Raw genomic sequence first — 27,221 nt, forward strand, 5'->3', positions numbered from 1 at the left:
CATACAGGGCATGCCTTGTCCTGCTTTGCTAAGGAAGTTAAAGGTTGAGCTGGTGAGCCTGACCCTTAATAAGCCTTTGGAATTTCCCCACATACAAACAAGACCAGGATCTTTTTTTTAAATTGGGAACTAACTTGAGTTCACTTTAGAATCCCTTATTTGGTTCGCAAATCTGGCTGTTCAGCAGTGGTTCCAGCTTTACGAGTGAGTTGAATTCTTCCCTCGGAAAAACTGCTAGTTGGTGGTGGTCAACAGAAGTCTCGAGATACACGTGGGAGAGGAGAGTTCTTGTTGAGACTTACTCCAGGAGAAAAACCTCAAAGGAGCATCCTGAAAGCTGATTTTAGGATGGAGCTGCGAGGGCAAAGAAACGCTCTGCACACAAACAAATGCTGTCCCCTGACCAATCATTGCAGAAGGATTCTTCTGGCAAATACTGCAGCCTCTGCGGTGAGAATCTGGCTCCTGAGGGGGCAGCTTCTTCTCCTGCTGCTGTGCTCTGGTCTGCAGAGACCCACGGTGAGTTATAGTGGAGGAGGTGATCTCTTTATGATCAGGGCTCTGTTGGAGCATCCTCCTGGTGATAGCCTTTAAATGACCTTTAATTCCTTGGGATAGGGGCTTCCTAGTAGCTCAGACCGTAAAGAATCTGCCTGCAATGCAGGAGACCCAGGTTCGATCCCTGGGTCGGGAAGATCCCCTGGAGAAGGGAATGGCAACCCACTCCAGTATTCTTGCTGGAAAATCCCATGGACAGAGAAGCCTGGTGGGCTACAGTCCATAGGTTCACAAAAAGTTGGACATGTAAAGCAACTTAGCATACACACATGCAAGCTAGAGACGTAGCATTATTTTTTGTTTTGGGTTTTTTGGTGTTTTTTTTTTTTTTGGCTGTGCCAGGTGGCATGCAAGATCTTAGTTCCTTGACCAGGGTTTGAACCTGTGCCCCCTGCAGTGAAAATGTGGAGTCTTAAGCACTGAACCACCAGGGAAGTCTCATTAATTTTTACTGTCCATAAAATTTGCATAAAAGACTGCATCTATAGGACAAATAATGCAAAATAAACTAAGTCTTTCTGGCATTGGCTTCCCTGGTGGCTCAGACAGTAAAGAATCCCACCAGCAATGCCAGAGACCTGGGTTTGATCCCTAGGTTGGGAAGACCCCCTGGAGAAGGGAATGGCTACATACTCCAGTATTCTTGCTTGGAGAATGCCATGGACAGAGGAGCCTGGTGAGCTACAGTCCATGGGGTTGCAAAGCGTCAGACACAACTGAACGACTGATACTTTCACTTTCACTATCTGACACTAGCCATCTCATATAGATCAACTCAAAAGAAGCACTATAAAGTTCTATATGACCTCATGTTAAGAGAAAACAGAATACCCATTTGATATCTAGTAATAGATTAAAGCTTTGGAGTGTATGAGGTTTGACAGAGGTATTTTTCTTTTGTTTTTGGCTTAGATATATTCTGTAGAACTATTTGTAAACCTGCTGTGAAGAGTCATTGGTTAAAATCATTTAAGCAGTCTTAAAATTTTGTTCCAGTTTACACAAACTAGTTGACTTCTTGCCATAAATAATATAGCAAAAATACCCAATGGTATGTTTTTTAGTTGCAGCTGCTGCACTGTTGACACTCACTGGATGAAATTTTATCTCTTAATATGTTCCTTATTAAGTACTGTTTATTAATAAAGCATCATTTCTTTGCCAAGAAGGAAACATTTTGGAATTCAGATAACTGAAAAATATGGCTTTCAGTTATGGGTGGATGATACTTGATGACTTGTCTTCAAATCTCTAACTCCTATTTATTTATTCATTTATTTTGAACGTGAAAAAGTGTTAGTAGTCGCTCAGTCATGTCTGAGTCTCTGTGACCTCAGGGACTATAGCCCACAAACCTCCTTTGCCCATGAAATTTTCCAGGCAAGAATACTGGAGTGGGCTGCCGTTTCCTTTTCCTCAGGATCTTCCTGATCCAGGGATTGAACCTGGGTCTCCCGAGTTGCAGGCAGACTCTTCACTATCTGAGCCATCAGGGAAGCCCAGGTATTTTGAAGTCACTAACTTTATTATGGCAAACTTAATATGCACTAGATATCAATAAGTAATATTCCTTTGGCTCCCTATAAGAGAATGCCTTTTTCCCACTCCTGGTTTCTATTAATAAGAGGAGGGACTTTCCAAGGAACCTTACTGACCTCTGTCCAGCTCTTTCCTCACTCTGCTCCCCTGGAAGTGGGCAGATTTACTTGACTGGTAGTGTCAGGAAGAATAACTGGGTATACTGCATTTGACTCTGCTCCTCTTCCTTCTGGGAGGTAGCCCCATGGCAAAAGGCATGAGTTATGTGTTCCTCCACGACAAGAATCCCACCTGGACAGGCTGCAGTCCAATACTGCCTGCACCTAAGGGGGCAAGTCAACTCATTCTGGGGTTTACCCTTAGCAAGCCCACCAGCCATCAGACCTAAAGATGGATGTTCCAACAGGTTCTCATTCAATAGCAAAAATTGTATGTTAGCCTTCATATTTCAAGTCCTGGGCAGAGGAGAGGGTTGTCCTAGCCCCCGTACAGAACTCAACATCACTCATCACTGAAGTCATTGTTTGTCGTTTTGGTTTGGTTTGGTTTTGCTTTTGTTTTGGCTGCAGTGAATGGCATGAGGGATCTTTGTTCCATGACCAGGGATCCAAACTGTGCTTCCTGCAGTGAAGATGCAGAGTCTTAACCACTGGACCACCAGGGAAGTCCCAAAGACTTCTAATACAGCCTTTAAGTGTTCTTTAAGTGTAAAGAAATATTCCCTGTAACATCAGTGTGAGAATGTGAAGGGGTAGAAGAAACAGAAAGTATAATTAAACTTTAAGATTATTTATTTTTTCTTCAAAATACTCACTGTGCAAAAAGACTTTGCAGTGATACAGAAGAGGCACTTTCTCTGTGGGGGATGAGGATGTTGGTGTTTTAGTAATATTTGTCAAACTAAATTCAATATCTAACATGGGTCACAGACACAGGAAAAGCTGGAGCAGTGTAATGACTATGAGTGAAACTTATTTCAGCAGATACTGATTTTGAGGAGACGACTTGGTCTTAAAGAGTATAGCAAATAAAGCAAATCAGCTACCACACTGCAAAATTTAAAAAAAAACCAAAAAACCAGAAACATCAGTTAAATAGAGTCAGAAGACCAGAAGGGGGAGCTCTTACTCCCAGGATGTGTGTGTGTTTGTGGGTGTGTTTATGCGCTTAGTCACTTAGTCCTGTCCAATTCTTTGCGACCCTTTGGACTGTGGCCCACCAGGCACCTCCATCTACGGGATTTCCCAGGCAAGAATACTGGAGTGGGTTGCCATTTCCTTTTCCAGGGTATCTTCCCCAGGATCAAAGCGGCATCTCCATTGTCTCCTGCATTGCAGATGGATTCTTTTGAGGAAGCCCTGCTCCCGGGATAGTAGAGCCCAACAGGAAGAAGAGAAGCATCTCTTCTTTCCTGGCAAAGTGAGTGTGAAAGTCATTCATTCGTGTCAGACTCTTGTGATCCCGTGGACTTCTCCATGGAATTCTCCAGGCCAAAATACTGGAGTAGGTAGACTTTCCCTTCTTCAGGGGATCTTCCCAACCCAGGGATCGAACCCAGGTCTCCGCATTGCAGGCGGATTCTTTACCAACTGAGCCACAAGGGAAGCCCAAGAATACTGGAGTGGGTAGCCTATCCTTTCTCTAGGGGATCTTCCCAACCCAGGAATCAAACCAGGGTCTCCTGCATCGCAGGTGGATTCTTTAGCAAGTGAGCATCAGGGAAGCCCCTTTCTTGGTAAGGACTGGGCCAATGAAAAGCCATGAACTCTGTTTACTATATCCTCCCATCTTCCGTTTCTTCTCTAGGAAAGTGTTTTACTTCCCTTGCCCTGTGAGAACCTGTACATGTTGCACCATGGTTACAAACCCTGAATTGCAGCTCTTTGCTGACCCTGAATAAACCTATCTTTGCTGGCAAAATACCTGGCAGTCTATTTATTTCAGGTCAACAACACTCACCATCTGATTTGAAAAGTTATAATCAAGATTCTTCTTTCCTTATTGTTGTTCAGTCACTCAATCTTGTCCAGTTTTAACTGTTGCTTCTTAACCTGCATACAGGTTTCTCAGGAGGCAGGTAAGGTGGTCTGGTATTCCCATCTCTTTAAGAATTTTCCAGTTTGTTGTGATCCACACAGACAAAGGCTTTAGCATAGTCAGTGCAGCAGATGTTTTTCTGGAATTCTCCTGCTTTTCTATGATCCAGCAGATGTTGGCAATTTGATCTCTGATTCCTCTGCCTTTGCCAAATTCAGTTTGTACATCTGGAAGTTCTTGGTTCATGTATTGTTGAAACCTAGCCTGAAAGATTTTGAGAATTACCTTGCTAGCATGTGAAATTCTTTCCTTATAGATTGCAGTTAAAATCGACTTTGACTTGACACCAAATTCCTTTGATGATCAGTACCGAGGCTGCAGCCAACAAGTCATGGAGATGCTGCTTCAAGGGGATTATTTCATGGAAGAACTAGAATCCAGTAAGCATTACCGCAAGGTCTGGCACCAAACACACTTAAACTGGTTGAACCAAGAGAAACCTCTCCCCGGGAACATGACTATTACACATGCTCTGGCTGTCTCGGTTTATTTATCGGACGACAGAGTTCACTTAGACTTCTCCAGAGCCATGGCCAGTGCTGCTGGGTCTCCGCAGCAGTATAAACATTCATTCCGTTTCAAATATCTACACTACTTCCTGACCTCAGCAATCCAGCTGCTGAGGAAAGAGATTGTCTCGAGGAAAGACTCTCTGTGTTACAAGGTGCAGCATGAGTTGAAGGGCGTTTACTTGCGAGCCCCCGTGGGTGCGATCGTTCGCTTTGGCCAATTCCTCTCCACCTCCCCAGCAAGAGAACAGGCACAGAGGTTTGGGAACCAAACTCTATTTACCATGTTGACCTGCCTGGGGGCACCAGTACAAGACTTCTCTCTCAAGAAGGAGGTCTTGGTCCCTCCCTATGAGCTGTTTAAAGTTGTCAATGTGAGCTACCATCCAAGAGGAAATTGGTTGCAATTGCTGTCAAATGGGACCCAAAGCACGTACAACTGTCAGCTGCTAAAAGGTATTGTTATTGATCCAATTTCAATTCACTGTAACCAGGATCGGGATTTCCCTAGTGGCTTAGTTGGTAAAGAGAACACCTGCAATGCAGGAGACCCAGATTGGGAAGATCCCCTGGAGAGGGGCATGGCAACCCATTCCAGTATTCTTGCCCGGAAAATCCCCATGGACAGAGGAGCCTGGCGGGCTACAATCCATCGGGTTACAAAGAGTTGAACATGACTGAGCAACTAAACCACATACATTACTAGGATCACAGCCCACTATTTTTTTTAATCTTGTCAAAAAAGTAATTTTAATTTTTTTTCTTTTTTAAAAAAGTTTTATTGGAGTCTAGTTGATTTATTATGTTGTGTTAGTTTCAGGTGAACAGTAAAGTGAATCGGTTATACATACACATATATCTACTCTTTTTCAGATTCTTTTCCCATAAAGGTTATTACAGAGTACTAAGTAGAGTTCCCTGTGCTGAACAATAGGTCCTTATCAGTTACCGTTTTATATATAGTAATGTGTATGTGGGGGCTTCCCTAGTAGCTCAGTTAGTTAAGAATCCGCCTGCAATATGAGAGACCTGGGTTCAATCCCTGGATTGGAAAGATCCCCTGGAGGAGGGCACGGCAACCCACTCCAGTATTTTTGCCTGGAGAATCCCTGTGGACAGAAGAGCCTGGCGGGCTACAGTCTGTAGGGTCGAAAAGAGTTGGACACGCCTGATTCGACTCACACACACACTGTATATCAGATCAGATCAGTCGCTCAGTCGTGTCCGACTCTTTGCGACCCCATGAATTGCAGCGCACCAGGCCTCCCTGTCCATCACCAAGTCCAAGAGTTCACTCACACTCACGTCCATCGAGTCAGTGATGCCATCCAGCCATCTCATCCTCTGTCGTCCCCTTCTCCTCTTGCCCCCAATCCCTCCCAACATCAGAGTCTTTTCCAATGAGTCAACTCTTCACATGAGGTGGCCAAAGTATTGGAGTTTCAGCTTTAGCATCATTCCTTCCAAAGAAATCCCAGGGCTGATCTCCTTCAGAATGGACTGGTTGGATCTCCTTGCAGTCCAAGGGACTCTCAAGAGTCTTCTCCAACACTACAGTTCAAAAGTATCAATTCTTCGGCACTCAGCCTTCTCCACAGTCCAACTCTCACATCCATACAGGACCACAGGAAAAACCATAGACTTGAGTAGACGAACCTTTGTTGGCAAAGTAATGTCTCTGCTTTTGAATATGCTAGTCAATCCAAATCTTCCAATTTATCTCTCCCCCAATTTCCCCCCTGGTAACCATAAATTTGTTTTCTGCATCACTATTCTTTTATAAAATTTATTTTTCGAGTGGGCTTGTGGGGGAAAGGCCAAAAATATGTATATTGGCTTTTAGTAAGGACAAGACAAAAAGTCATTTCAAGCAGAAAAAACATACTAAATTTCAGAGATTTCAAACAATCTGGTATCTTCAGGTAAATTTCAAGATTTTGGACAACCAGAGTGTAAGATGTAGGAAGAAGCCAGGAGTACAGAGAGAGTAGGAAATGGATTTGGGCTGGAGAGATCTGACAGGGCCAGTTTGTAAAAATTCTTGTATTTCATGCCAAGGATTTTCAAACTTCATGCCATAAGCAGTGAGAAATCATTAGAGTCTGTAAGAAGTGGAGTATCAATCAGATCAGTATTTTAGCAAGAGCCCTGATGCTGGGAAAGATTGAAGGCAGAAGGAGGAGAGGGAGATAGAGGATGAGATGGTTGGATGGCATCACCGACTCAATGGACATGAACTTGGGCAAACTCCGGGAGATGGGGAGGGACAGGGAGGCCTGGTGTGCTGCAGTCATGGGATCGCAAGGAGTCAGACACAACTTGGCAACTAAATAACAGAACAACTGATGATACCATGAAAAATGAACTGAAGTAAGAGTAATTAGTTACCACAATATAAACATGTGTTAAGCTCTTTTATAGAAACACATGTGACTGATTCCATTTTATCCTTGTATGTTGCCAGCCACAGTCATTTGATGGAGCAAACACAGTGAAAATTCTATAGCAAAGGCTGTCCCCTGTTTGATTAAGAAAGAGGAAGACCATCCTTATCCACATGTTTGTTCGTTTACAAAGTCAACTGTAACTCAGCTACAGTGTCTAACTTTGAAATATCCCCTACTCTTCCTCTACTCCATCATCATGGCTACTGTGAATAATTCAGCCCATCAGCATTTCTCAACATATTAAGGCTGCAGCATTGCAACCGTCTTCAAACTGGCATCCCCGCTGAGGTCAAGATCCTGCTCACTCTGGCCTATTTGTAAACACAGACCAAGGGAGAGGTGCTCTACCAGGACTCTCATCCACACCCTTCTCTCCTTGCCAGCAGGGAAGATACCAATAATGAATGGCATGTGTTTCTGCTCCACAGACCCAAGAGATTAATGTTTATAGAGAAGAATGAAAAACTAGGGTAGAATGTGAATAAAATAGTGATATTTTAAAATAAAATAAAATATCAAAAGCTCACTATTTTTGATAAGAATATATCATAAGATACTTTGATAAGAATATCCATAGCCAGGTTCCAGGATTCTCCAGAATTGCATCTGCCTGGAATACTGTGGTTTCGTTCTCATCATTTGAGATAGGTAGCTTTGCTACTGGGCTTCCCTAGTAGCTCCACTGGTAAAGAATCAGCCTGCAATGCAGGAGACCTGGGTTCAATCCCTGGGTTGGGGAGAACCCCTGGAGGAGGGCATGGCAACTCACTCCAGTATTTTTGCCTGGAGAATCCCAGAGAGAGGAACCTGGTGGGCTACAGTCCATGGGGTCACAAAGAGTCAAACACGACTGAGGGACTAAGTGCAGTTTTGCTACTATTCACCTATCTCTATAGGTTATACATAAAAAAAAATTTTTTTGCAAGACTCCAGAATATTTTCAGCTATTCACTGCAGTGTTTTTTATTTTGTTCTTGTTTCTTGAGGTTTTTATTCCTTAGTGGAAAAGCGCTTTCTGAAATCTTTCCTGTGCTGTGTGCTCAGTCACACAGTCATGTCTGACTCTTCATGGGCTATAGCCCGCCAGGCTTCTCCGTCCATGAAATTCTTCAGGCAAGAATACTGGAGTGAGTTGCCTTTCCTTCTCCAGGGGACCTTCCCAACTTCAGGCTCGAACCTGTGTCCCTTGTGTCTCCTGCATTGGCAGGTGCTTCTTTACCACTAGCACCACCTGGGAAGCCCAGAATTTCTTGTTGTTCTCTGTTCAGTCCCTAAGCAGTGTCTGACTCTTTGAAACCCTAAGGATAGCATCATGCCAGGCTTCCCTGTCCTTCACTATCTCCAGGAGTTTGCTCAAACTCATGTCCATTGGGTTGGTGATGTCATCAAACCATCTCATCCTCTGTCACCCCCTTCTCCTCCTGCCTTATATCTTTCCAATGAGTTGGCCTTTTACATCAGGTGGCCAAAGTATTGGAACTTCAGTGAATATTCAGGGTTGATTTCCTTTAGGATTGACTGGTTTGATCTCTTTGCTGCCCAAGGGACTCTAAACAGTCTTCTCCAGCACCACAATGTGAAAGCATCAATTCTCGGGCATTCAGCCTAGCCATTCCCTTTTCCAAGGGATCTTCCCAACTCGGTGATCAAACCCAGATCTTCTGCATTGCAGGCAGATTCTTTACCATCTGAGCCACTAGGGAAGTACTCAAATTTCTGAAGTCATTTCTATTAACTGATAAGTGACACTCTGCTTATCCCAACATCCTGGAGCAGTATTAGATTGATGCAAACATGAACAGTGGGAGGAGGGAGAAGGCGTGTTTTTCTTATCTGGGAGTCCTTCACTGGGAAGAGGGAGGAAGGTCAGTGGACTCTCAAGCCCTGTTTTTCTAGATGGCTGTTGTCCAGATCACTACTGGCCAATCACCTGGATAATCACTAACCTCAGCCTGGGGAATTCACAATATCTAATTCCTCATGAAACTGGAATCCTTGCAGGAGATTGTTTTCTATTCTTCCAATTTTTTCACCAGCAGAAGTCATAAACTAGTCTATATATTATTTGTATTTATTTATTCTTTTGGCTGTGCCCTGTGGCATGTGGGATCCTAGTTCCCCACCGAGGGACCAAACCCAGATCCCCTGCACTGGAAGCTCAGAGTCTTAACCACTGGACCACCAGAGAAGTCCCATTATTTCATATCCTAAAATGTCCCATTTGAGCCAGTGACTTACGTTTCTTTCCCAGTTCCCTCTTAATCTGCCAGATGCAATATGCAAAAAACAACATGAAGGCTTTTAAAATGGGTCAGCCTGGGACACTGCGTTTCTCCCAACGATGAGACAGTAGATTAAAGAGTAGAGCTTCCTCAGTCCTTCAAGGTATTTCAAAATTGCTTCCATTAACTTGTAACTGAAGTTCTCAGGTTCAAAGAGTTCCCAAGAATCTGTTGCCTTCAGAGAGTCATGAGGTCAAATTGGTAGCATACTACACTGAAGGAAGTAAATTTGCAAAAGAAAAATTGTTAAAAGACAGTATAAATGAACAGCTTTTCCCTCTAATTCTTCTCCCACCCCTCATGTGACCTACACTTGTTACCATAGAAACAGATGTCTTCATGCACATTAGAAGACTCAAAATACATTATGTTAGGTATTTGTCCTTAAATGTTGCTTCTTTCAGCAAAATAATCGGTGCCAAAAATCTGTAGACACACAAATACATGCTCTGTTCTGTATTATTGGATTCACAAAGAAGTGTGGTTTGTTAAAATCTTTCACATAATTAAAATTCTTAAGTATGCTTCTAGAAAAAATATAGTCAATTGTTTGCAGTCAGCGTGGGTTTACATGTTAATCTTGCCAGTTACTAGCAGTGAGAATACAGGCAAATGGCTTATTCTCTCTGTGCCTCATTTCCTTCACATGTAAGATAGGAATAATTAAAAATAAATAAATAAAACTTACCTTATAAGATTCTGGTAAAGAGAAAATGAATGAGTGCATGCAAAAGCTCTTAGAACCATTAGTTACTATTACCATTACCATGGCTTCCCTGTTAGCTCAGTTGGTAAAGAATTCGCCTGCAATGCAGGAGACCCAGGTTTGATTCCTGGGTCAGGAAGATCTGCTGGAGAGGGATAAGCTACCCACTCCAGTATTCTTGGGCTTCCCTTGTGGATCAGCAGGTAAAGAATATGCTGCAATGTGGCAGACCTGAGTTTGATCCCTGGGTTGGGGAGATCCCCTGGAGAAGGAAAAGGCTACCCACTCCAGTATTCTGGCCTGGAGTCATACAACTAAGTGACTTTCATCTTTATTTTATTAACTTACTGCTTCCTATTTTCTTTTACTCTGGGCTTCAATTATCCCAAAGTAGTTTACCCAATTTGTGACATCATGCTTTTCTTGAAGTACGGTGTCCATCTGAAATGAATGGATGGAAGAATAAGTAATGGAATGAATCTGGGAGATGGACCACAAAGCATGATGGGAAGAACAGATGATCGAGCCAGTGAAAGCTGGGCATTTGTTAATGGCTCTGTGCCAGGGTGCTACGTCACCTCAGTCGTGTCTGACTCTTTGCAACCCTATAGACTGCAGCTCACCAGGCTCCTCTGTCCTTGGAATTCTCCAGGCAAGAATACTGGAGAGAGTTGCCATGCCTTCCTCCAGGGGATCTTCCTGACCCAGGGATGTAAAAAACTCATTTTACAGATGAGAAAACTGAGTCCCAATGAAAGTAACAAAAATGATCAAAGTCAAGCATCTAAGGGTAAAGCTTCAATACCAAAGCTTTGTTGTTGTTTTTCAGTCGCCTAGTCATGTCTGACTCTGCAACCCCGTGGACAGTAGCATGCCAGGCCTCCCTGTCCCTCACTATCTACCAGAGTTTGCCCAAGTTCATGTTCATTGCACTGATGATGCCATCCAGCCATCTCATCCTCTGACGCCCTCTTCTCCTTCTGCCCTTGATCTTTTCCAGCATCAGGGACTTTTCCAATGAGTTGTCAGTCATCTGCTCTCATCAGATGACCAAAATACTAGAGCTTCAGGGTCAGCATTAGTCCTTCCAGTGAATATTCAGGGTTCATCTCCCTGAAGATTAACTGGTTTGATCTCCTTGCTCTCCAAGGGACTTTCAGTAGTCTTCTCCAGCACCACAGTTCAAAAGCATAAATTCTTTGGCATTCTGCCTTCTTTATGGTCCAGCTCTCACAACAGTACATGACCACTGGGAAGACCATAGATAGCCTTGACTATACAGACCTTTTTCAGCAGAATAATGTCTCTGCTTTTCAACACACTGTCCAGGTTTTTCATCGCTTTCCTGCCAAGAAGCAACCATCTCCTGATTTCATGGCTGCAGTCACCATCCACAGTGATTTTGGAGCTCAAGAAGAAGAAATCTGTCACTACTTCCACTTTTTCCTCTTCTATTTGCCATACATTAATGGGACCAGATGCTATGATCTTAGGTTTTTTTTAAATATTTAGTCTTAAGCCGGCTCTTTCACTCTCCCCCTTCACCCTCATCAAGAGGCTCTTTGATTACCAAAGCTAATCAGCACCAAATCATGATCTTTCACTGTTATATTGTTTTCTTGTGGATCAATATTTTCTGAAAACTCTTCAGTAGAATCTTAGTCCATGAAAAAATGAGAAAGGTGAGAAAGGGTGGGGTTAGAGGTCCCTGTGATCTCTAGTCTCAGTGAAGAGAAAACAAAACAGAAGACACATAAGAATCATTCTAATGACCTGCTAAAGTGCTATTAATGGCTCCTAGTCCCTTTGAGAATTCAGATAGTACAATTTTAACATAAACTTTGACAAAAGCTTAGAAATATGCTTGAATTCTTAATTTGTTTGTCTAAGAAAATTAGGGTTTTGAAATTTACTGTAAGTAATGTAGAATTCCAAATAGAAATCCCTAGAAACTCTAGGGATCTTATATGTTATATGAAAGTGGTGGAAAAATATTTCTCCATTGTCTGGTCATCCTATCAAACAATATGGTCAAATACTGAGGCAATCACAGAGTTGAATGGCTTTCTATCTCAATATCTTTTCTACACTAATAATCAGTAAAGACTGGTTGAACAGGAGATTCCATTCTTTCTTTAGAGCATATTTTAAAGGTTTCCATCCTCCGTCTCATCCAATATTTTCATCCCATTGTATTCCCAATTAGTATAATAAATATCACTTTCATCAGCCACACCTTACTGTCTGCTAACCTTTCCCGTGAAGTGTGTGTCCATGTAGGCAGTACACACACACACACCCACACACACACACACACACACACCTCAAGCAGGATTCTATGAATACTTTTTGCTCACCTTGTAATTAAAAAAAAAAAATGACTGGACATACAATATATGTAGAGACCATACAGTGGTTAAAAATACAGAGTTGAGAGTCTGCCTTGTGGTGCAAAGGATACCAGCTTGACCCCTGGTCCGGGAAGACCCCACAGGCAGCCAAGCAACTAAGCCCATGCACAACTACTGCAGTACCTGTGCTCTAGAGCCAGTGCTCCACAAGAGAAGACCCTGCAATCAGAATCTTGCCCACCACAGTGAGGAATAGCTCCTGCTTGCTGCAATCAGAGAAAGCCCAGATGCAGCAATGAAGACCCAGCACAGCCATAAATAACTACATAAATAAAAGTTTTTAAATATATATAGCTCAAACCTGACTGCCTAAATTTGATGGCTGCCTCCACTGCATACTAGATGCATGACATTTGACAAGTTTCTTCACATCTCTGTCACAGCTTTATCAAATAAAAAATGAAGATAATGAGGATAAATACCTCATAGTTTTGTTGTGTGGATTAAATGAGTTAATTTACAGCAAGTGCTTAAAAAGATTCCAGAACAGAATAAGTCTTTAAACAATGTTAGCTTTCATAATGGTGATGAAGATAAGGATAATGGCAATGGTGATAATTCTGCTGACGATGATAATAAAGACATAAAATCGGGAGATCTCTACCATCAACTTTTATCATCAACCCTGAGGTACACCTTTTATCCTCTTGGGACCTAATTTATGGTCTACAAAATAAGTGACTTGTGTTGTCATTTAAAAAATCTAAGAGAGAATACATTTTTTAAAAGTAGCTAGCTTCAGTCCTTCCCTGGCGGTCCAGTGGTTACGACACTGCTCTTCCAGTGCAGGGGATGCAAGTCTGATCCTTCATCAGGGAGCTAAGATCCTACATGCCACATGATGTGGCCAGAAAAAAAAATAAAAGTCATCTTATTAAAAAAGACTACACACCTTTAAAAAACAGTAGTTTCAAATTTTTTTGTTACAAATTTTCTAAGTTTAAGACGTGAACCAAAGGAGAAATGAAGTAGATTTTTTAGGAAAAACAAAACAAAACAAAAACTCTGTTACCTAAAACATCGCGAATTCTTTTTCTGTTTTCACAGCTTCCAGCAGAAAGTGCATCCCTACTCCTCTGGTTGTTGCTTCTCTCTCCTTTTTGACCAGTGTCATCATCTTTTCCAAAAGTGGAGCATAAAGGAAGCTTGCGGTTTTGCCTCTCCTGTCCTGTTTTGCTTTATTCCCATAAAAGCACCCTGAATACCCATAGAGAATCAATCTGCCGAGCTATCAACTGATATAGAACTGGCTCAGTCCACTGCCTATGAGTAGGCCTGTAAGTATATTTCTTCTCCATGGATACAAGGAGTCATGTTGGATAGAAGATGACTCATTTGGAGCCTGTGAGATACAATTAGTGTACTTTATTGGAATTTGGGCTGGGAATGGGGTAGTGGCCTTTTTTATTTTAGCGGAGATTAGTGAAAGCAGAATATGAACCTAGAGCCCCTAGCAGCTCTCTTGCAAACGAAAATAGAGAGTCTACCTTCCAAGCTAACACAATGAAAGAGGAGTGGCAGAATGAAAAGAAAGTGAATCCTGATGACAGTCTATGTGCACCTAGATCCAACTGTCTGAAACTGGATACCCTGAGTTTTTCATCACATAAATCGATAAATTATATTTCTGCCTTAATAATTTGAGTTAAACTTTCTGTCTCAGTTGAAGGAATTTTATGATAAATACAAAGACTTTCCCTAATTTTTTATTTAGCAATACTAAATATTAGGATAACATCAGAAATACTTGAGCTCCTCTGTCCACGGAATTCTCCAGGTAAAAATACTAGAGTGGGTTGCCATTCTCTTCTCCAGGGGATCTTGCCAACCCAGGGACTGAATCTGGGTCTCCTGCATTGCAGGCAGATTCTTTACTGTTTGAGCCACCAGGAAAGCCCAAATATTAGGAAAACATCAGAGATACCTGAGTTAGCAAAGGACAAATTCTTCATTAAAGAATTTGATGAGCCCCAAGGACACATTAAATGTGTGAATTTTCTTTAAAGATTTTTTTCCCCCACTCTCAAGCAATTTTATTATTTTTTAGAGAATTTTATCAGCATTCAAGACCAAACTAGTGTAGTCTTGTTATCAACCAGGGTTCTTGGCCATCCCCAATCAACAGAAATTGTCTAGAGACCAGACAAGAAATTCAGGCAAGGCTTTACTGGGCTTCCCTGGTGGCTCAGACAGTAAAGCGTCTGACGGGGGAGCCTGGTGGGCTGCAGTCTATGGGGTCGCACAGAGTAGGACACGACTGAAGCAATTTAGCAACAGCAGCAGCAGCAGCAATGCAGGAAACCCGGATTTGATCCCTGGGTCACGAAGATCCCTTGAAGAAGGAAATGGCAATCCACTCCAGTACTCTTGCCTAGAAAATTCCAAGGACAGAGGAGCCTGGTGGGCTACAGTCCATGGGGTCACAAAGAGTCGGACAGGCCCTCACTTTCACTTTATTGGGACCCAGGCTGCAGCAGGAGGAAAGTGAAAGAAAGTGAAGTTGCTCAGTTGTGTCCGACTCTTTGCGACCCGTTGGACTGTAGCCCACCAGGCTCCTCAGTCCATGGGATTCTCCAGGCCAGGGAGTGGGTTGCCATTTCCTTCTCCTGGGGATCTTCCTCACCGAGGGATCGAACCTGGGCCTGGGTCTCCCGCATTGCAGGCAGATGCTTTAACCTCTGAACCACCCGGGGAAGCAGCAGAAGGAACCTGGGAGCAAACAACAGGCTCCCTTGATTGCTTGCTCCCTGAGGGAGGGGAAGGGCAAGCCTGTTTCTTGTGTGGGGTGAGGGTAGGGGTGTGTCCACCCGTCAGGCCAGAGGGGTGGCTTAGGTGTTTTGTCCACTCCGTAGGTGGTGGTGTGTGCAGGGGGCTTGTGCAGTACCGTTTTTGCTCAGGGCTCTTCAGATGCGGCAGTTGGGTTTTTGGTCTCTCTGTATCTTTTGGGTCCAGAATTTATACCACCTACACATGCACACAGTTATTTGTAGTCCCATACAGTTTCTTTGCATTTTGTTGCTCGAAGAGAGGTGTGTCCAGGTCCAAGTACTGCAGGACTGTAGCAAAGGATCTCAGGTCCCAGCCTGTCTCAGTCTCAGATGGGAGAAAACACAGAAACCCGAGAAATAAAAGGGAAAGTTAATGAAAGATGGCAGTGGAATCGTACTCACTGCCTGTAATGGGGTGTTGCACACACATTTCTTCTAAACTATTACAAAAGTTAGAATTTAAACTCATATGTTAATTTACAGAAGACTTTGTGGCAAATTGGATTTTAAGCCTTCATTGCAAATTTAAGCACATATGCTAAGAATGCAAGTATATGTGTGTGAAGATAAAGTAAAACATCTAATTACCCAGCAAATATCAAAGATATATTGAATCCCCATTATGTGCAAACAATTAGGTTTTAAAAAACTGCAAATCAAACTTCCCAGCTAAGAATGTTCTCCGACTCTTCTTTCGGAGAGTAGACAAGATAAGTGGGTTGATGGGGAATCTCTAGGTCTCTAAAGACCCTACTAATTGAGCTAAATGGGGTGAAGATGAAACCTAGCTCCATACCCATGAATTTTGAAAGTCCAGGCTGCTTAGTTCCTCTGAGATATAGATGAAAAGCAAGCATTTATATTTTTGAAAGAGAAAATGGGATTTAAGATTTTTAAACAAGAAAATATTTAAATGAGGAAAGATCTGGTATTCTCAGAAAGTAAAATTCCAAAAGAGAACTAGAGTTAATTGCTTTTAAAATAAATAGCTAATTCCATACTTCTTAAAAAGAAAAAAATATATTAGTGCCCTTAATTGCCTTTCTTGTCCTTCACAAAGTTCCTATTAGATATAAAGGGAAATATGGCAATCTTGAGAGCATACACTCATTTGCAGTTCATGAGAACCCAAGACTTTATGGCAGGCAAATGGATCTGTCTTTTTTCCCCCAATTCAATCAAGCACATCTCAGAAACCTTATTTCTGTTTTGGTCAAGTAACAAGTTGTAGGTCTTTGTGTGTATGTGTTAGTCTGTGTGTCTGTGTGTGTCTGTATGTCCGTATAAAATGTTACTTTCATTTTTCAACCTCTACTATCTCCTCATCATAAGACTTTAGTAGGAAACAAAGACTGACTCATCTGCTTTGGTCTTATTCACATAGGCAAGAAAATTCTATTACTCCTCATTCAGTATTCTTTTTTACTTCTGGATAAATCATATCAAAGGTATTTAGTGATGGCTTATGATAGGGGATTTCCCGGGTGGCTCAGATGGTAAAGCGTCTGCCTACAATGCGGGAGACGCAGGTTCAATCCCTGGGTCGGGAAGATGCTCTGGAGAAGGAAACGGCAACCCACTCCAATACTCTTGCCTGGAAAATCCCATGGATGGAGGAGCATGGTAGGCTACAGTCCATGAGGTCGCAGAGTTGGACACGACTGAGCGACTTCACTTTCACTTTCACAATGATAGACAAGCCACTGAAGTGTACAGAAATTGGTATATGGATGACAAAAATAGAGAAGTTGTTTCCTAGGGTCTGAACAATATTATTTAGTTATAACATATATATTTACCTAGACTTTGCACTGTAGAAACCAGAAATAGAATTACTAAGAGTAGAAATTAATTGAAGGTTATTTCAATTATGCTTTAAGATGAAATACAATGTTTAGAAATATCCTCAAATGTAATATCATACTTGATTTTTTTGCACAATATATTCTTTTCTGGAACCACCATTATAAGCAGGATTGCTTTGGTTATTTATTTTTATTTGAATAAAGCAAAACTTGAGGTACATGGTTTGCCAGGTGACTCTTTGAATTCGTGTCCCAGTAGACCACATATTTGGCACTGAGGGTCTTAGGGAGTACTATGAAAACTTGCATGGTTTGAATTGGTTTTCTGACCAGCACGAACACTTCTGTTGCACTCATACTAGTTCCTGGGTTTCTTAAACACAGAAAACTTGGTTTCCATAGCTTTTATGGCTTTTTGGAGGACCTCTAAGATTGGTCCCATAGTTTTGACAATTTGTTCCATTTGATCTGCAGCTGACTTAATAGTATACTTAGCATTCTCAATGTTGAGTACATCCTGCAACTTTTTCAAGGCATCTATTGTAGTGGCTTTGGATGGACCTGGACTTTTCTCAGATGTGGTGGCATCTGATTGTTCTTTCCTGTAGAAGTCACTTAATTGGAGATTCATGATGGGATATTTCATCAAGAGTAAAAGAGAAGATTCCAAACTCTCAAGAATGTTACCACTATTCAGCACAGAGGCAATGATAGGTGACTGGACATTTTTGAACATTTCTTTGGTTGACTGTTGCAACTCCCTTATATTGTTACTCTTCTCAACCATAGAGAACATAGCTGTTGCAATCTTGGAACTTAGAGGTTCACTTTGCATTGGGTCCTGTTTGGCCACCACCACAGACTGCATCTCCTTAAAAATTTTGAGCATTTGTTCAAAGACATCCTTCACATTACCATCTTCTTTCACAGTCATCAAGAGGATCTGAGTGCTCATACTGCTGTTGAACAATTTGGTGAGTGCATTTGTGAAGGAAGCAAGATCTTGCATGTGAAAGAAGAATGTTTTGGCAGCTTGAATGAACCTCTCTTTATCCTTTTCTGATTCTGAAGACATTTCTCCAGCAGAAAGGTTTCAGCACTGTAAAACAAGGAGGAATCCAAATAAATGCATGTGTCAACCATAAGGAGACTGAAAGTATAATTTAAACATGAGGATAACTCCTGTCAAAGGTTGGAAGGCTATACAAGCATAAACGATCTTGTACTTTAATAAAAATAGCAACAAAAATAATTAAAGCAGAGTAGAATAGGGATTTTCATAAACTTTAAATCACATATTAAATATTGCATGCTAGATCCCGTATTGGATATGCTGACCTATGGATACTCAGGCATTACCCTCAGTAATCATCCAGTCTAGTGGGAAAGATTGGATAAAGCATTAAAGATTACATAGAGGGACTCTAGTTCCAGTTAAAACAGAGCAAGTACTCTCGATCCACTGGAGAAGGGCATGGCAACCCACTCTAATATTCTTGCCTGGAGAATCCCATGGACAGAGGAGCCTGGTGGGCTACAGTCCATGGGGTTGCAAAGAGTCAGATACAACTGAACAACCAATACTCACTCACACTCCATCCAGTCTTTCCTATTAATTATAGCTAAAAATCCTGAACAGAATATCTCAAGTAACTATTAAACAACTCTGAAAGGTAGACAGCAGCAGACAGGGGAGGTAGAGATGGCAGTATTCCAAAGAGGATCAAGGCTATCTAATCCAAACTCCCAAAATGTCTATCTTGTCTAAAAATGTCCTTTCATCACAAATTGTCCTCTTCTGCAATAGAGAGGAATTTTAATATCTATAACCAATGTTCACAGTCCTCTTTTGATATTTTCTCTAGAATTATGCTCTATCGACCACCCCCTCTCTTTCTTTTGTGCTATGAACTGAACTATGCTATGAATATGTCCTTCTGAAATCCAGTAGGTTGACACTCTAATTTCCAGTATGATTGTATTTGGAAACAGGGCCTATTAGGAGGTAATTAAGGTTAAATGAAGTTATAAGGCCCTGATATGGCAGGATTAGTATCCTTGTAAGAGAGACATCAGAGAGCACCCTCCCTCACTCTCTCCACCTTGTCACACTGCAGCAAGAATGTGACTGACTGCAAATCAGGAAGAGAGCCCTCACCAAAAACTGAACAGACCCATACTTCGATTTGAGATTTCTCAGCCTCCAGAGCTATGAGAAAATAATTCCTGTTGATTAAGCTGCAAGGCTATGGTATTTTGTTATGGCAGCCCAAGTTGACTAATACATCTTGTATCCTCCATCTCTCCCTCTTCATTTGTCCTTCTCCTTTGACTATGAATATACTCATTTTCCTATTCAGTTGGTTAAGATTCCAGGCTTTCACTACCACTGTGGCCTGGGTTCAATCCCTGGTCACAGAACTGAGATCCCACAAGCTACACAGTGCAGCCAAAAACTGCCCTACTTGTTTATATTTTATTTTCTATTTTGATCATGCTGCATGGCATGCAGGATCTTAGTTCCCAACCAAGGGTTGCACAGAGTCGGACACGACTGAAGCGACTTAGCAGCAGCAGCAGCAGCAGCAGGGATCAAACCTGTACCCCCTGCAGTGGAATCATGAAGACCTAATCACTGGACAACCAAGGAATTCCCCCTACTCAGTTTAAAAAAGAAAAATGTTTGACCCCAAAATCATGGGGTCACAAAGAGTCGGACACGACTGAGCGACTGAACTGAACTGAACTGAATTTCCCTTTAAGTAATGATCCCATCTCGTTCCTTCCTTTAATTCTCAAATTTCCCAAGAGAGAAATTCTTCACATTATTGTCATTTATTTCTAGCCTTCCCTGGTGGCTCAGTGGTTAAAAAAAAAAAAAAATCCACCTGCCAATGTAGGAGATGTGGGTTCCATCCCTGGTCTGGGAAGATTCTCTGTTGGAGGAAAAAGCAACGCACTCCAGCATTTCCCAGTACTCTTGCTGGGGAATTCCATGGAGAGTTACCTGGCAGGTTACACTCCCTGGGGTCACAAAGAGTCAGACATGACTTAGTGACTGAACAACAACAATAATTTGTTTATATCCCTCATTATTTTCTTACAGGGCACCAATAACTTCTAACCATAAATTTTCTTGGCCTATTTACAGCTCAGATGGTAAAGAATCTGCCTGCAAGAGACCTGAGTTCAATCCCTGGGTCAGGAAGATACCCTGGAGAAGGAACTGGCAACCACTCCAGTATTCTTGCCTGGGAAATTCCATGGCCAGAGGAGCCTGGCAGGCTGTAGCCCACGGGGTCGCAAAGAGTTGACGTGACTAAGTGACTAACACACACAAACATCTTGAATTCTCTGCCTTATTTAAAATTGCTGAATACCTCTTCCTACTTCAAGTTTTTCTCCTTCAGAGGCCTCCACAATGCTGTACAAACCTGGTCCTTCTACATCCTCTCCAAGAATTTGCTCATTTTAAAGGCTTTTCTTCCTTATACCAGCAAGTTCTTTCCAGTCTCCTAAGCTCAGCAAGGCTGTCTTTGGCCTCCCTCATATTCTGTACTTTTTCGCTTCAAGACCTCACCTGGGGATTTCCCTCATGGTCCAGTGGTAAAGAATCTGCCTGCCAGTGTAGGGGACACAAGTTCAATCCCTGATCTGGGGATGCTATGGAGCATGCCATGGAGCAGCTAAGTCCAAGTGCCAAAACTACTGAGCCTGTGCTCTCGAGCCCGGGAGCCACAAGAGAAGCCACTGCAGTGAGAAGTCTGTGTACTGCAACTAGAAAGTAGCCCCTACTCGCTGCAACTAGAGAAAGCCTGTGCACAGCAACAAAGACCCAGTGAAGCCTAAATATTAATAAATAAAGGCTAAATTATTTCTTTAAAAAAGATCTCACCTGTCCCCATTAATTATAAATATCATCCATGTGCAGATGACTCCTAAATCTCCCAGCATAGCCTTGGACATTCTCCTGATCTCCAGATCTAAATTTCCAATTACCTACTGGTCATCATATAGTAACTATACCAGTATATGTCGTATAATTATCCCAAACTGCACTCATCTACTCCAAAAACATTCTCCTCTTAATCCTTGCCTCATTGTTGAGGCTCAAAATCTATTTTCCTTTTCTCTTCATCGTACTGAATCAGTCCCTAAAACTTCTTAACTCTCTTTGAACTTATTTCAATCCACCCCCTCCCTTCCATTCTCGTAACTACTATTCCGGTGAACTCTCATCTAGACAATTTTAATGGTTTCATATTTGATCTCAATATTTTTGTCAAAGAGTCACAAACTGACAATTCACAGGAAAAATCTAACCAGATATGCTTTGACTTACCACAATTCGTTATCAGTTGCAAATTTTAAATTGAAACATAGAAATCTAGATTTCTATTGATTATTGAAAAAATGAAATGAACTGGTAGTAGTAAGTCCTTTTTCTGGGTGGACAAATTTCCTAGAACTAAGGTGTCCCCTTCAGACTAGACATTCAACCTCTATACCCTATTGTCTTAGTGATTTAGTCGCTAAGTCATGTCCGATTCTGGCAACCCATGGACTATAACCTGCCAGATTTCTCTGTCCATGGGATTCTCCAGGCAAGAATAGTGAAGTAGGTTGTCATTCCCTTCTCCAGGGGATCTTCCCAACCCAGGAACTGAACCCAGGTCTCCCGCACTGCAGATTCTTTACCATCTGAGCCACCAGGGAAGCCCCTATACACAAAATAGGGACTGTCCAACTCTAAAGCCCATGGTGTTTCCACTAAATTATTGAGGTTGAGTGATTTTCCTGTTTCTGATGTATCTCTACTGTAGAGGAATCAATAGAGATTAGGACAGAATCTAGAGGAAGAAGCATGGGAGACTCTGATCTAAGCTTTAAGGGAAAGGAGTCAAGATGATTAACCGAGATAACACAGAAGATAGTAACAAAGAGTAGAACTTCCAGCCAGGAAAGAAGAGCACAAACACACACACACACACAAAACACATTTGGCTGAAAATATCTCTATCCATATGTCTTGAGAACTTAGAGCAATCAGCAACAGGAGGTACAAAAGGCAACAGAAGCCAAAATAAATTTAATAAAGTAAATAAATAGCTGACATGATGGGACCTCAAAATTCTGAGAGTTTCAATCAAAGAGACATCTTCTCTACTGAATCAAATTAGCTCAGTTGGACAGCATTTTTCAAATTAAAAGTCCATTAAAGAATAAAAAATTTAATGTTTTATCTTTGTATTAGTCTTTCAAATTATATTCAGTTCAGTTCAGTCATTAAGTCATGTCCGACTCTTTGTGACCCCATGGACTGCAGCACGCCTGGCCTCCCTGTCCATTACCAACTCCCAGAGTCCATCCAAACCCATGTCCATTGAATCGGTGATGCCATCCAACCATCTAACCTTCTGTCGTCCCCTTCTCCCCCTGCCTTCAATCTTTCCCAGCATCAGGGTCTTTTACAATGAGTCAGTTCTTTGCATCAGGTGGCCAAAGCACTGGAGTTTCAGCTTCAGCATCAGTCTTTCCAGTGAATATTCAGAACTGATTTCCTTTAGGATGGACTGGTTGGATCTCCTTGCAGTCCAATATTACTTAACACATACCAATTTTATACTAATAAAGAAGGTAAAAGAATTCTGAGAACTAAACCATGTAGAAACAGTCAATAAACCAGACAGGCAGAGGGACCCAGCAGAGACTAACAAAGCCTGTAAGTCATCACATTCCATTAGAAACATCCAGATGAAACCAGATGAAAAAGCACAACAACTACTCCTAAACAACTGCTGGGACCACTGGCCTCAGAAACACAGCAAGGTAAGCAATATGGGTATTTCTGTTAGTATTGATATAATACTCTGCTTCTCCACATTAAAAGGTATCTACAGTAATATCCTGGACTTGAATCCTAGCTATAAATATAATAAAGCAACAAAACAACTTTAAGTGGATCCCATGACATGTTCCTGGTGATCATTTATGTCTCTGAAAATACCAAGAAAGAAGAAAATTAACAGCTTATATAATTAAGCCAGCAGGGAAGATAAAGTAGGTAAAGACATCAATTTTAGAAAAGAATAAGGATGAAAGGACACCTGTGTGTGAAAGTGTACTGTTTATATGGGTTGTAACATCTTTTATGTCTTTAACATTCATTTATGATTCAGTACCTTTAGAAGAATGAATGTGTGATCTAATTCTAGTTAATGTCTAGTGCTTATGTTCCTTCATAAGTTCTATTACATTTAAATACCACTGGGCATTTGCTATGTGTCTCCAAATAGACTGATATCTTCTTGAGGGTAAGGAACTTTGTTTACTCAAGGCAAATGGCAGAGGTTCCCAAGTGAGCATCTGATAAATGCTGGTGAACGACCTCAATATTCTGCTTTCTGGCCAGAAATATTATTTTAAACAATTTTTACATCAGAGTATCATCACAGCATGATCAACTTTTTTTAAATTAAAGGCCATGGTTTTGATTTAAAGGAGGCTCAGAACTAGTTAGTAGCTGTTATTTTCTCCTGAAAAGCTTCTGATTTCACCCATACCCTAAACCCACACTCCCAGATAAGTGAACCTTGCAGTACAGCTAGACCCAATATGGATAGTGAGGAACAGAGACAGCATGGAGAAAGGCAGAAGCTTAGAGAGTGCTAATGACCAGACATCAGAAGCTGAGAAAGGGTCTTTGCTTTCTTTCTTTCTTCCTATTTTTAATTGTTATTATGGGAAAAGTCCAAACATACACAAAAGTGAAGACAATGATAAATTCCTGTATACCCATAATCCAGCTTCAAAAATTATCAGTATAAGGTTGATCTTATTACCTCTATGAACCTACTCCAATCTCCCTTCTAGATCATTTGTAAGCAAATTTCAGTGTCATTTCATCACTAACTTTTTCAGGATACATTTCCACAAAAGCAAGAACTCTCTGAAATTTGACCTTATGCTTCTCAAATCAGTAATATTTAACAGAATTGTCTTTGACTGAAACATACCCAGTGTCCTGCTGTAAAAATTAACTTTTGATGTAGGTGGAAAAGTTTTTGCAAGGCACTTGCAGTACATATCAAAAGTAATATAAATTTTTATTCCTATTAATTATATAAATTATATGTTTATATGATTCAAACTTCCTCTGGAAATTTACCCTGAGGAAATAATCCAGATAATTGAGAGAAAAAGGATCATGTGTATTAAAATACTTATATTAAGATAGTGAAACAATTAAGGATTTAGTAAATTATGGTAAATATATATGAAATATTTTATAAAATATAAATATGTATATTTTATATAACCAATACAATAATTATAAAACTAGAAATAGGGGGAAGTATTTAAATTAATATAAGATGAAATTTTATTTATACTATTATCACAACTTTGTAAAAGCACTTATGCCTTTAAATAAATTTTGGAAAGGAATAATTCAAAAAAACAAGATGGTAGGTTTATAGATGTTTTTCCTTATGGATATTAAAGTGTTTATATATTATTGCTATAAACTTTTTAAAAGTTTTATCAAATCTTTTAATTTCTTCGTGTTATAATTTTACCACCTATCAAAGCACAATCACCTGTCACTTTCTCCATGAATCTTCCTCTAATAATCTCGGTCCTAAAATTTCTGTTTAAATTCCTATAGCACTGGATAGTCAATGCACTACGTAATTCACAAAAGTATCCTGAGAATTATTTATCTACATATTTGATAATCAATATACTTTTATTTTTAAGGTGGTTCCTTTCCTGAAAAACTAAAACAACTGTCACATCACTAAATTAACTTTTAGATACAATCATCAGTAGCCATTCCCTTCTCCGTGGGATCTTCCTGATCCAGGGATCGAACCCAGGTCTCCTGCATTGCAGACAGATTCTTTACCATCTAAGCCACCAGGGAAGTGCAGTATCACAAAATTAACTTTTAGATAAAATCATCAGTATATTTCTACCATTTCTTACATGTTCTTTAATTATGAATGTTTACTTGTAATTTCAACAAAATTGATGAGTTATGTTCAATAAGAATCCATCTGAAGCTAGTCTTTGTTTTCATTCCAAGTCCCTAATACGAGCTGTAGCTTCAAGATTTGTCTACTTCCTTTTTTTAAATAAAATAAGCCAAAACACATGTGATTTCCAAACTGTTTTAGCAACACAACTCTCTTATCACACAAAATTTTACCCACCCACAGCCCAAATACAGCAGCAGAGAAAGCACAGCTACTTTAGTAAAGGCTGGGGTGAAATTAACGTGCCAGAAGCCAAGCACTCCACCTACTGGTTAGCAATTCCCCATCAGGCTGCACAGGGCTCTTTCTATTTCATGAACCACTACAAAAAAATGCTCAAATAGCAGCTCAAAGTAGGCTGTACAGAAGTGAATGGTAACTGCCCATTGCTAATAAGAAGCACTATCATGTGATAAAAAATAGTGTAAAGTCGACATCTGCCATACAGAAGATGCTGCTGATCGGAGCTGGATTAAATACACCACTTAGTTGCCTGCTGATGCTGAACTTTAAAAATCATTTTTTAAATGACTTTAAAATTATTTTAAAAGATTGAATTTTAAAGTCAGTATTTAAAAGGTCAAACCTGAAATGCAATAAGATAGAGGAAAGTATATGGCCCAGAATTCCTCTCGGGCACAGTACTACATATTGTTGGTAAGATATCACTTGAGGCATGCCTGAGTAACAACTGTGATCTTTAAGAAAGGTGACTCCATCTGATGGCAGATCTTTTTCGTTTTGCTGAGGGAAGGGAGCAATTCAAGTGTCAGAGCTAAATTGTCATGGGCAGTAGTGCAAATGCTTCCCATTGCCAACTAAGATTTTCCAAATGGTGTATAAAAAGAGAAGTCGCTCAGTCGTATCCGACTCTTTGCAATTCCATGGACTGTAGTCTACCAGGCTTCTCCATCCATGGGATTTTCCAGGCAAGAGTACTGGAGTGGGTTGCCATTTCCTTCTCCAAATGGTGTATAACCTGTCCTTTAAATATCAAGCATGTATCTAAGAGCATCAGTTTGAAAGGGTACAAATCATTTCCCTAGATAATTGGATGTCTCCACATGGCCCCAAGGTCAATATTATTAAAGCGTGAGGGTTTTTTTTGTTTTTTCAACTTTTATTGGAATAAAGCTGATCCACAATGTTGGAAAAGGAAATGGCAACCCACTCCAGTACTCTTGCCTGGAAAATTCCACCCACTGAGGAGCCTGGTAGGCTACAGTCCATGGGGCCGCGAAGAGTCAGACACGACTAAGTGACTTCACTTTCTTCTTTTCTTTCTTTACAATGTTGTGTTAGTTTCTGCTGTACAGAAAAGTGAATTGGTTATATAAATATCTCCACTCTTTTTTAGATTCTTTTCCCACATAGGTCATTACATAATATGGGGTAGAGTTCCCTGTGAGATACAGCATATGCTTATTACTTATCTATTTTAAATATAGTAGTATATCTATGTCAATCCCAATCTCCCAGTTTATCCCTCCCCTCCCTTTACCCCAGGTAACTATAAGATTATCTTCTGCATCTGTGACTCTGTCTCTGTTTTGTAAATAAGGTCACATAAACCATTTTGTTAGATTCCCATTTATAAGTGACACCATATGATGTATCTTACTTCAAAGTGTGAGTTCTTTTAAATGAGTTTGCAGAAGGCATGCACCACCTCTATCTATAATTTGGTATGACATACTGCCTTCAACTTGACATTGCAGTCTTAAATGTCTTTAACTTCCTGCCTACATTAGGATTCTATAAAAGCAGGGACCATATCTACTTCATTTCTGTAGGCTCTACAGAGCCTAGCATGCTACCTTATAATAGTAAAGTACTACTATCCATTAGATAAATTGCTACTGCATTATTAAATTACTTCCTTCATTGGGCTCTTCAAGTTTCACCTGTCCAAAACATAATCCTTGGTTTCACCTTCAAACGCCACCTCTCCTCCACCTAGTTCTCTAGTGTTTATCTCACTGTTGGGATAGAAATAGTTTTAAACTGTATTCAGTACTGGGGCAAGTATAGTGGCATGCCTGCTGAAGATCTCTCTGCAGAAA

The 27,221-nt window shown here is 40.8% G+C and overlaps 3 protein-coding genes across 7 annotated transcripts in view; 2 read left to right on the top strand and 1 right to left on the bottom strand.

Moving 5' to 3' along the window:
- Positions 1 to 17,340, top strand: ART4 (ADP-ribosyltransferase 4 (inactive) (Dombrock blood group)). 2 transcript variants are annotated; one of them, XM_061417764.1, is made up of 3 exons: positions 1 to 519; positions 4,451 to 5,159; positions 13,597 to 17,340. In XM_061417764.1, exons 1-3 carry the CDS (start codon positions 349 to 351, stop codon positions 13,686 to 13,688), a joined length of 972 nt encoding a protein of 323 aa, XP_061273748.1. In that variant the 5' UTR covers positions 1 to 348; the 3' UTR covers positions 13,689 to 17,340. The 2 variants fall into 2 exon arrangements, with proteins under 2 accessions (XP_061273748.1, XP_061273749.1); XM_061417765.1 differs by lacking the exon at positions 13,597 to 17,340 and adding an exon at positions 11,468 to 12,371.
- The window catches only part of SMCO3 (single-pass membrane protein with coiled-coil domains 3), an 18,331-nt gene continuing 4,849 nt past the window's right edge, over positions 13,740 to 27,221 (top strand). The window contains exon 1 of one of the 2 annotated variants that reach the window (XM_061417771.1): positions 13,740 to 13,826. The gene's annotated coding sequence lies outside the window, so the exon portion shown is untranslated. Of the gene's footprint in view, positions 13,827 to 19,697; positions 22,952 to 27,221 lie in introns of those variants that run through there. The other variant, XM_061417770.1, reaches the window with a different exon arrangement.
- Positions 17,294 to 27,221, bottom strand: part of C5H12orf60 (chromosome 5 C12orf60 homolog) — a 17,557-nt gene continuing 7,629 nt past the window's right edge. For all 3 annotated transcript variants that reach the window (XM_061417769.1, XM_061417767.1, XM_061417768.1), the window contains one exon: positions 17,294 to 18,221. In XM_061417769.1, coding sequence (XP_061273753.1) covers positions 17,481 to 18,197 — 717 coding nt within the window. In that variant the 5' untranslated portion in view covers positions 18,198 to 18,221 and the 3' untranslated portion in view covers positions 17,294 to 17,480. The remainder of the gene's footprint in view (positions 18,222 to 27,221) is intronic.

Source organism: Bos javanicus, chromosome 5 (assembly GCF_032452875.1).
Source record: "Bos javanicus breed banteng chromosome 5, ARS-OSU_banteng_1.0, whole genome shotgun sequence".
Classification (NCBI taxonomy): domain Eukaryota; kingdom Metazoa; phylum Chordata; class Mammalia; order Artiodactyla; family Bovidae; genus Bos; species Bos javanicus.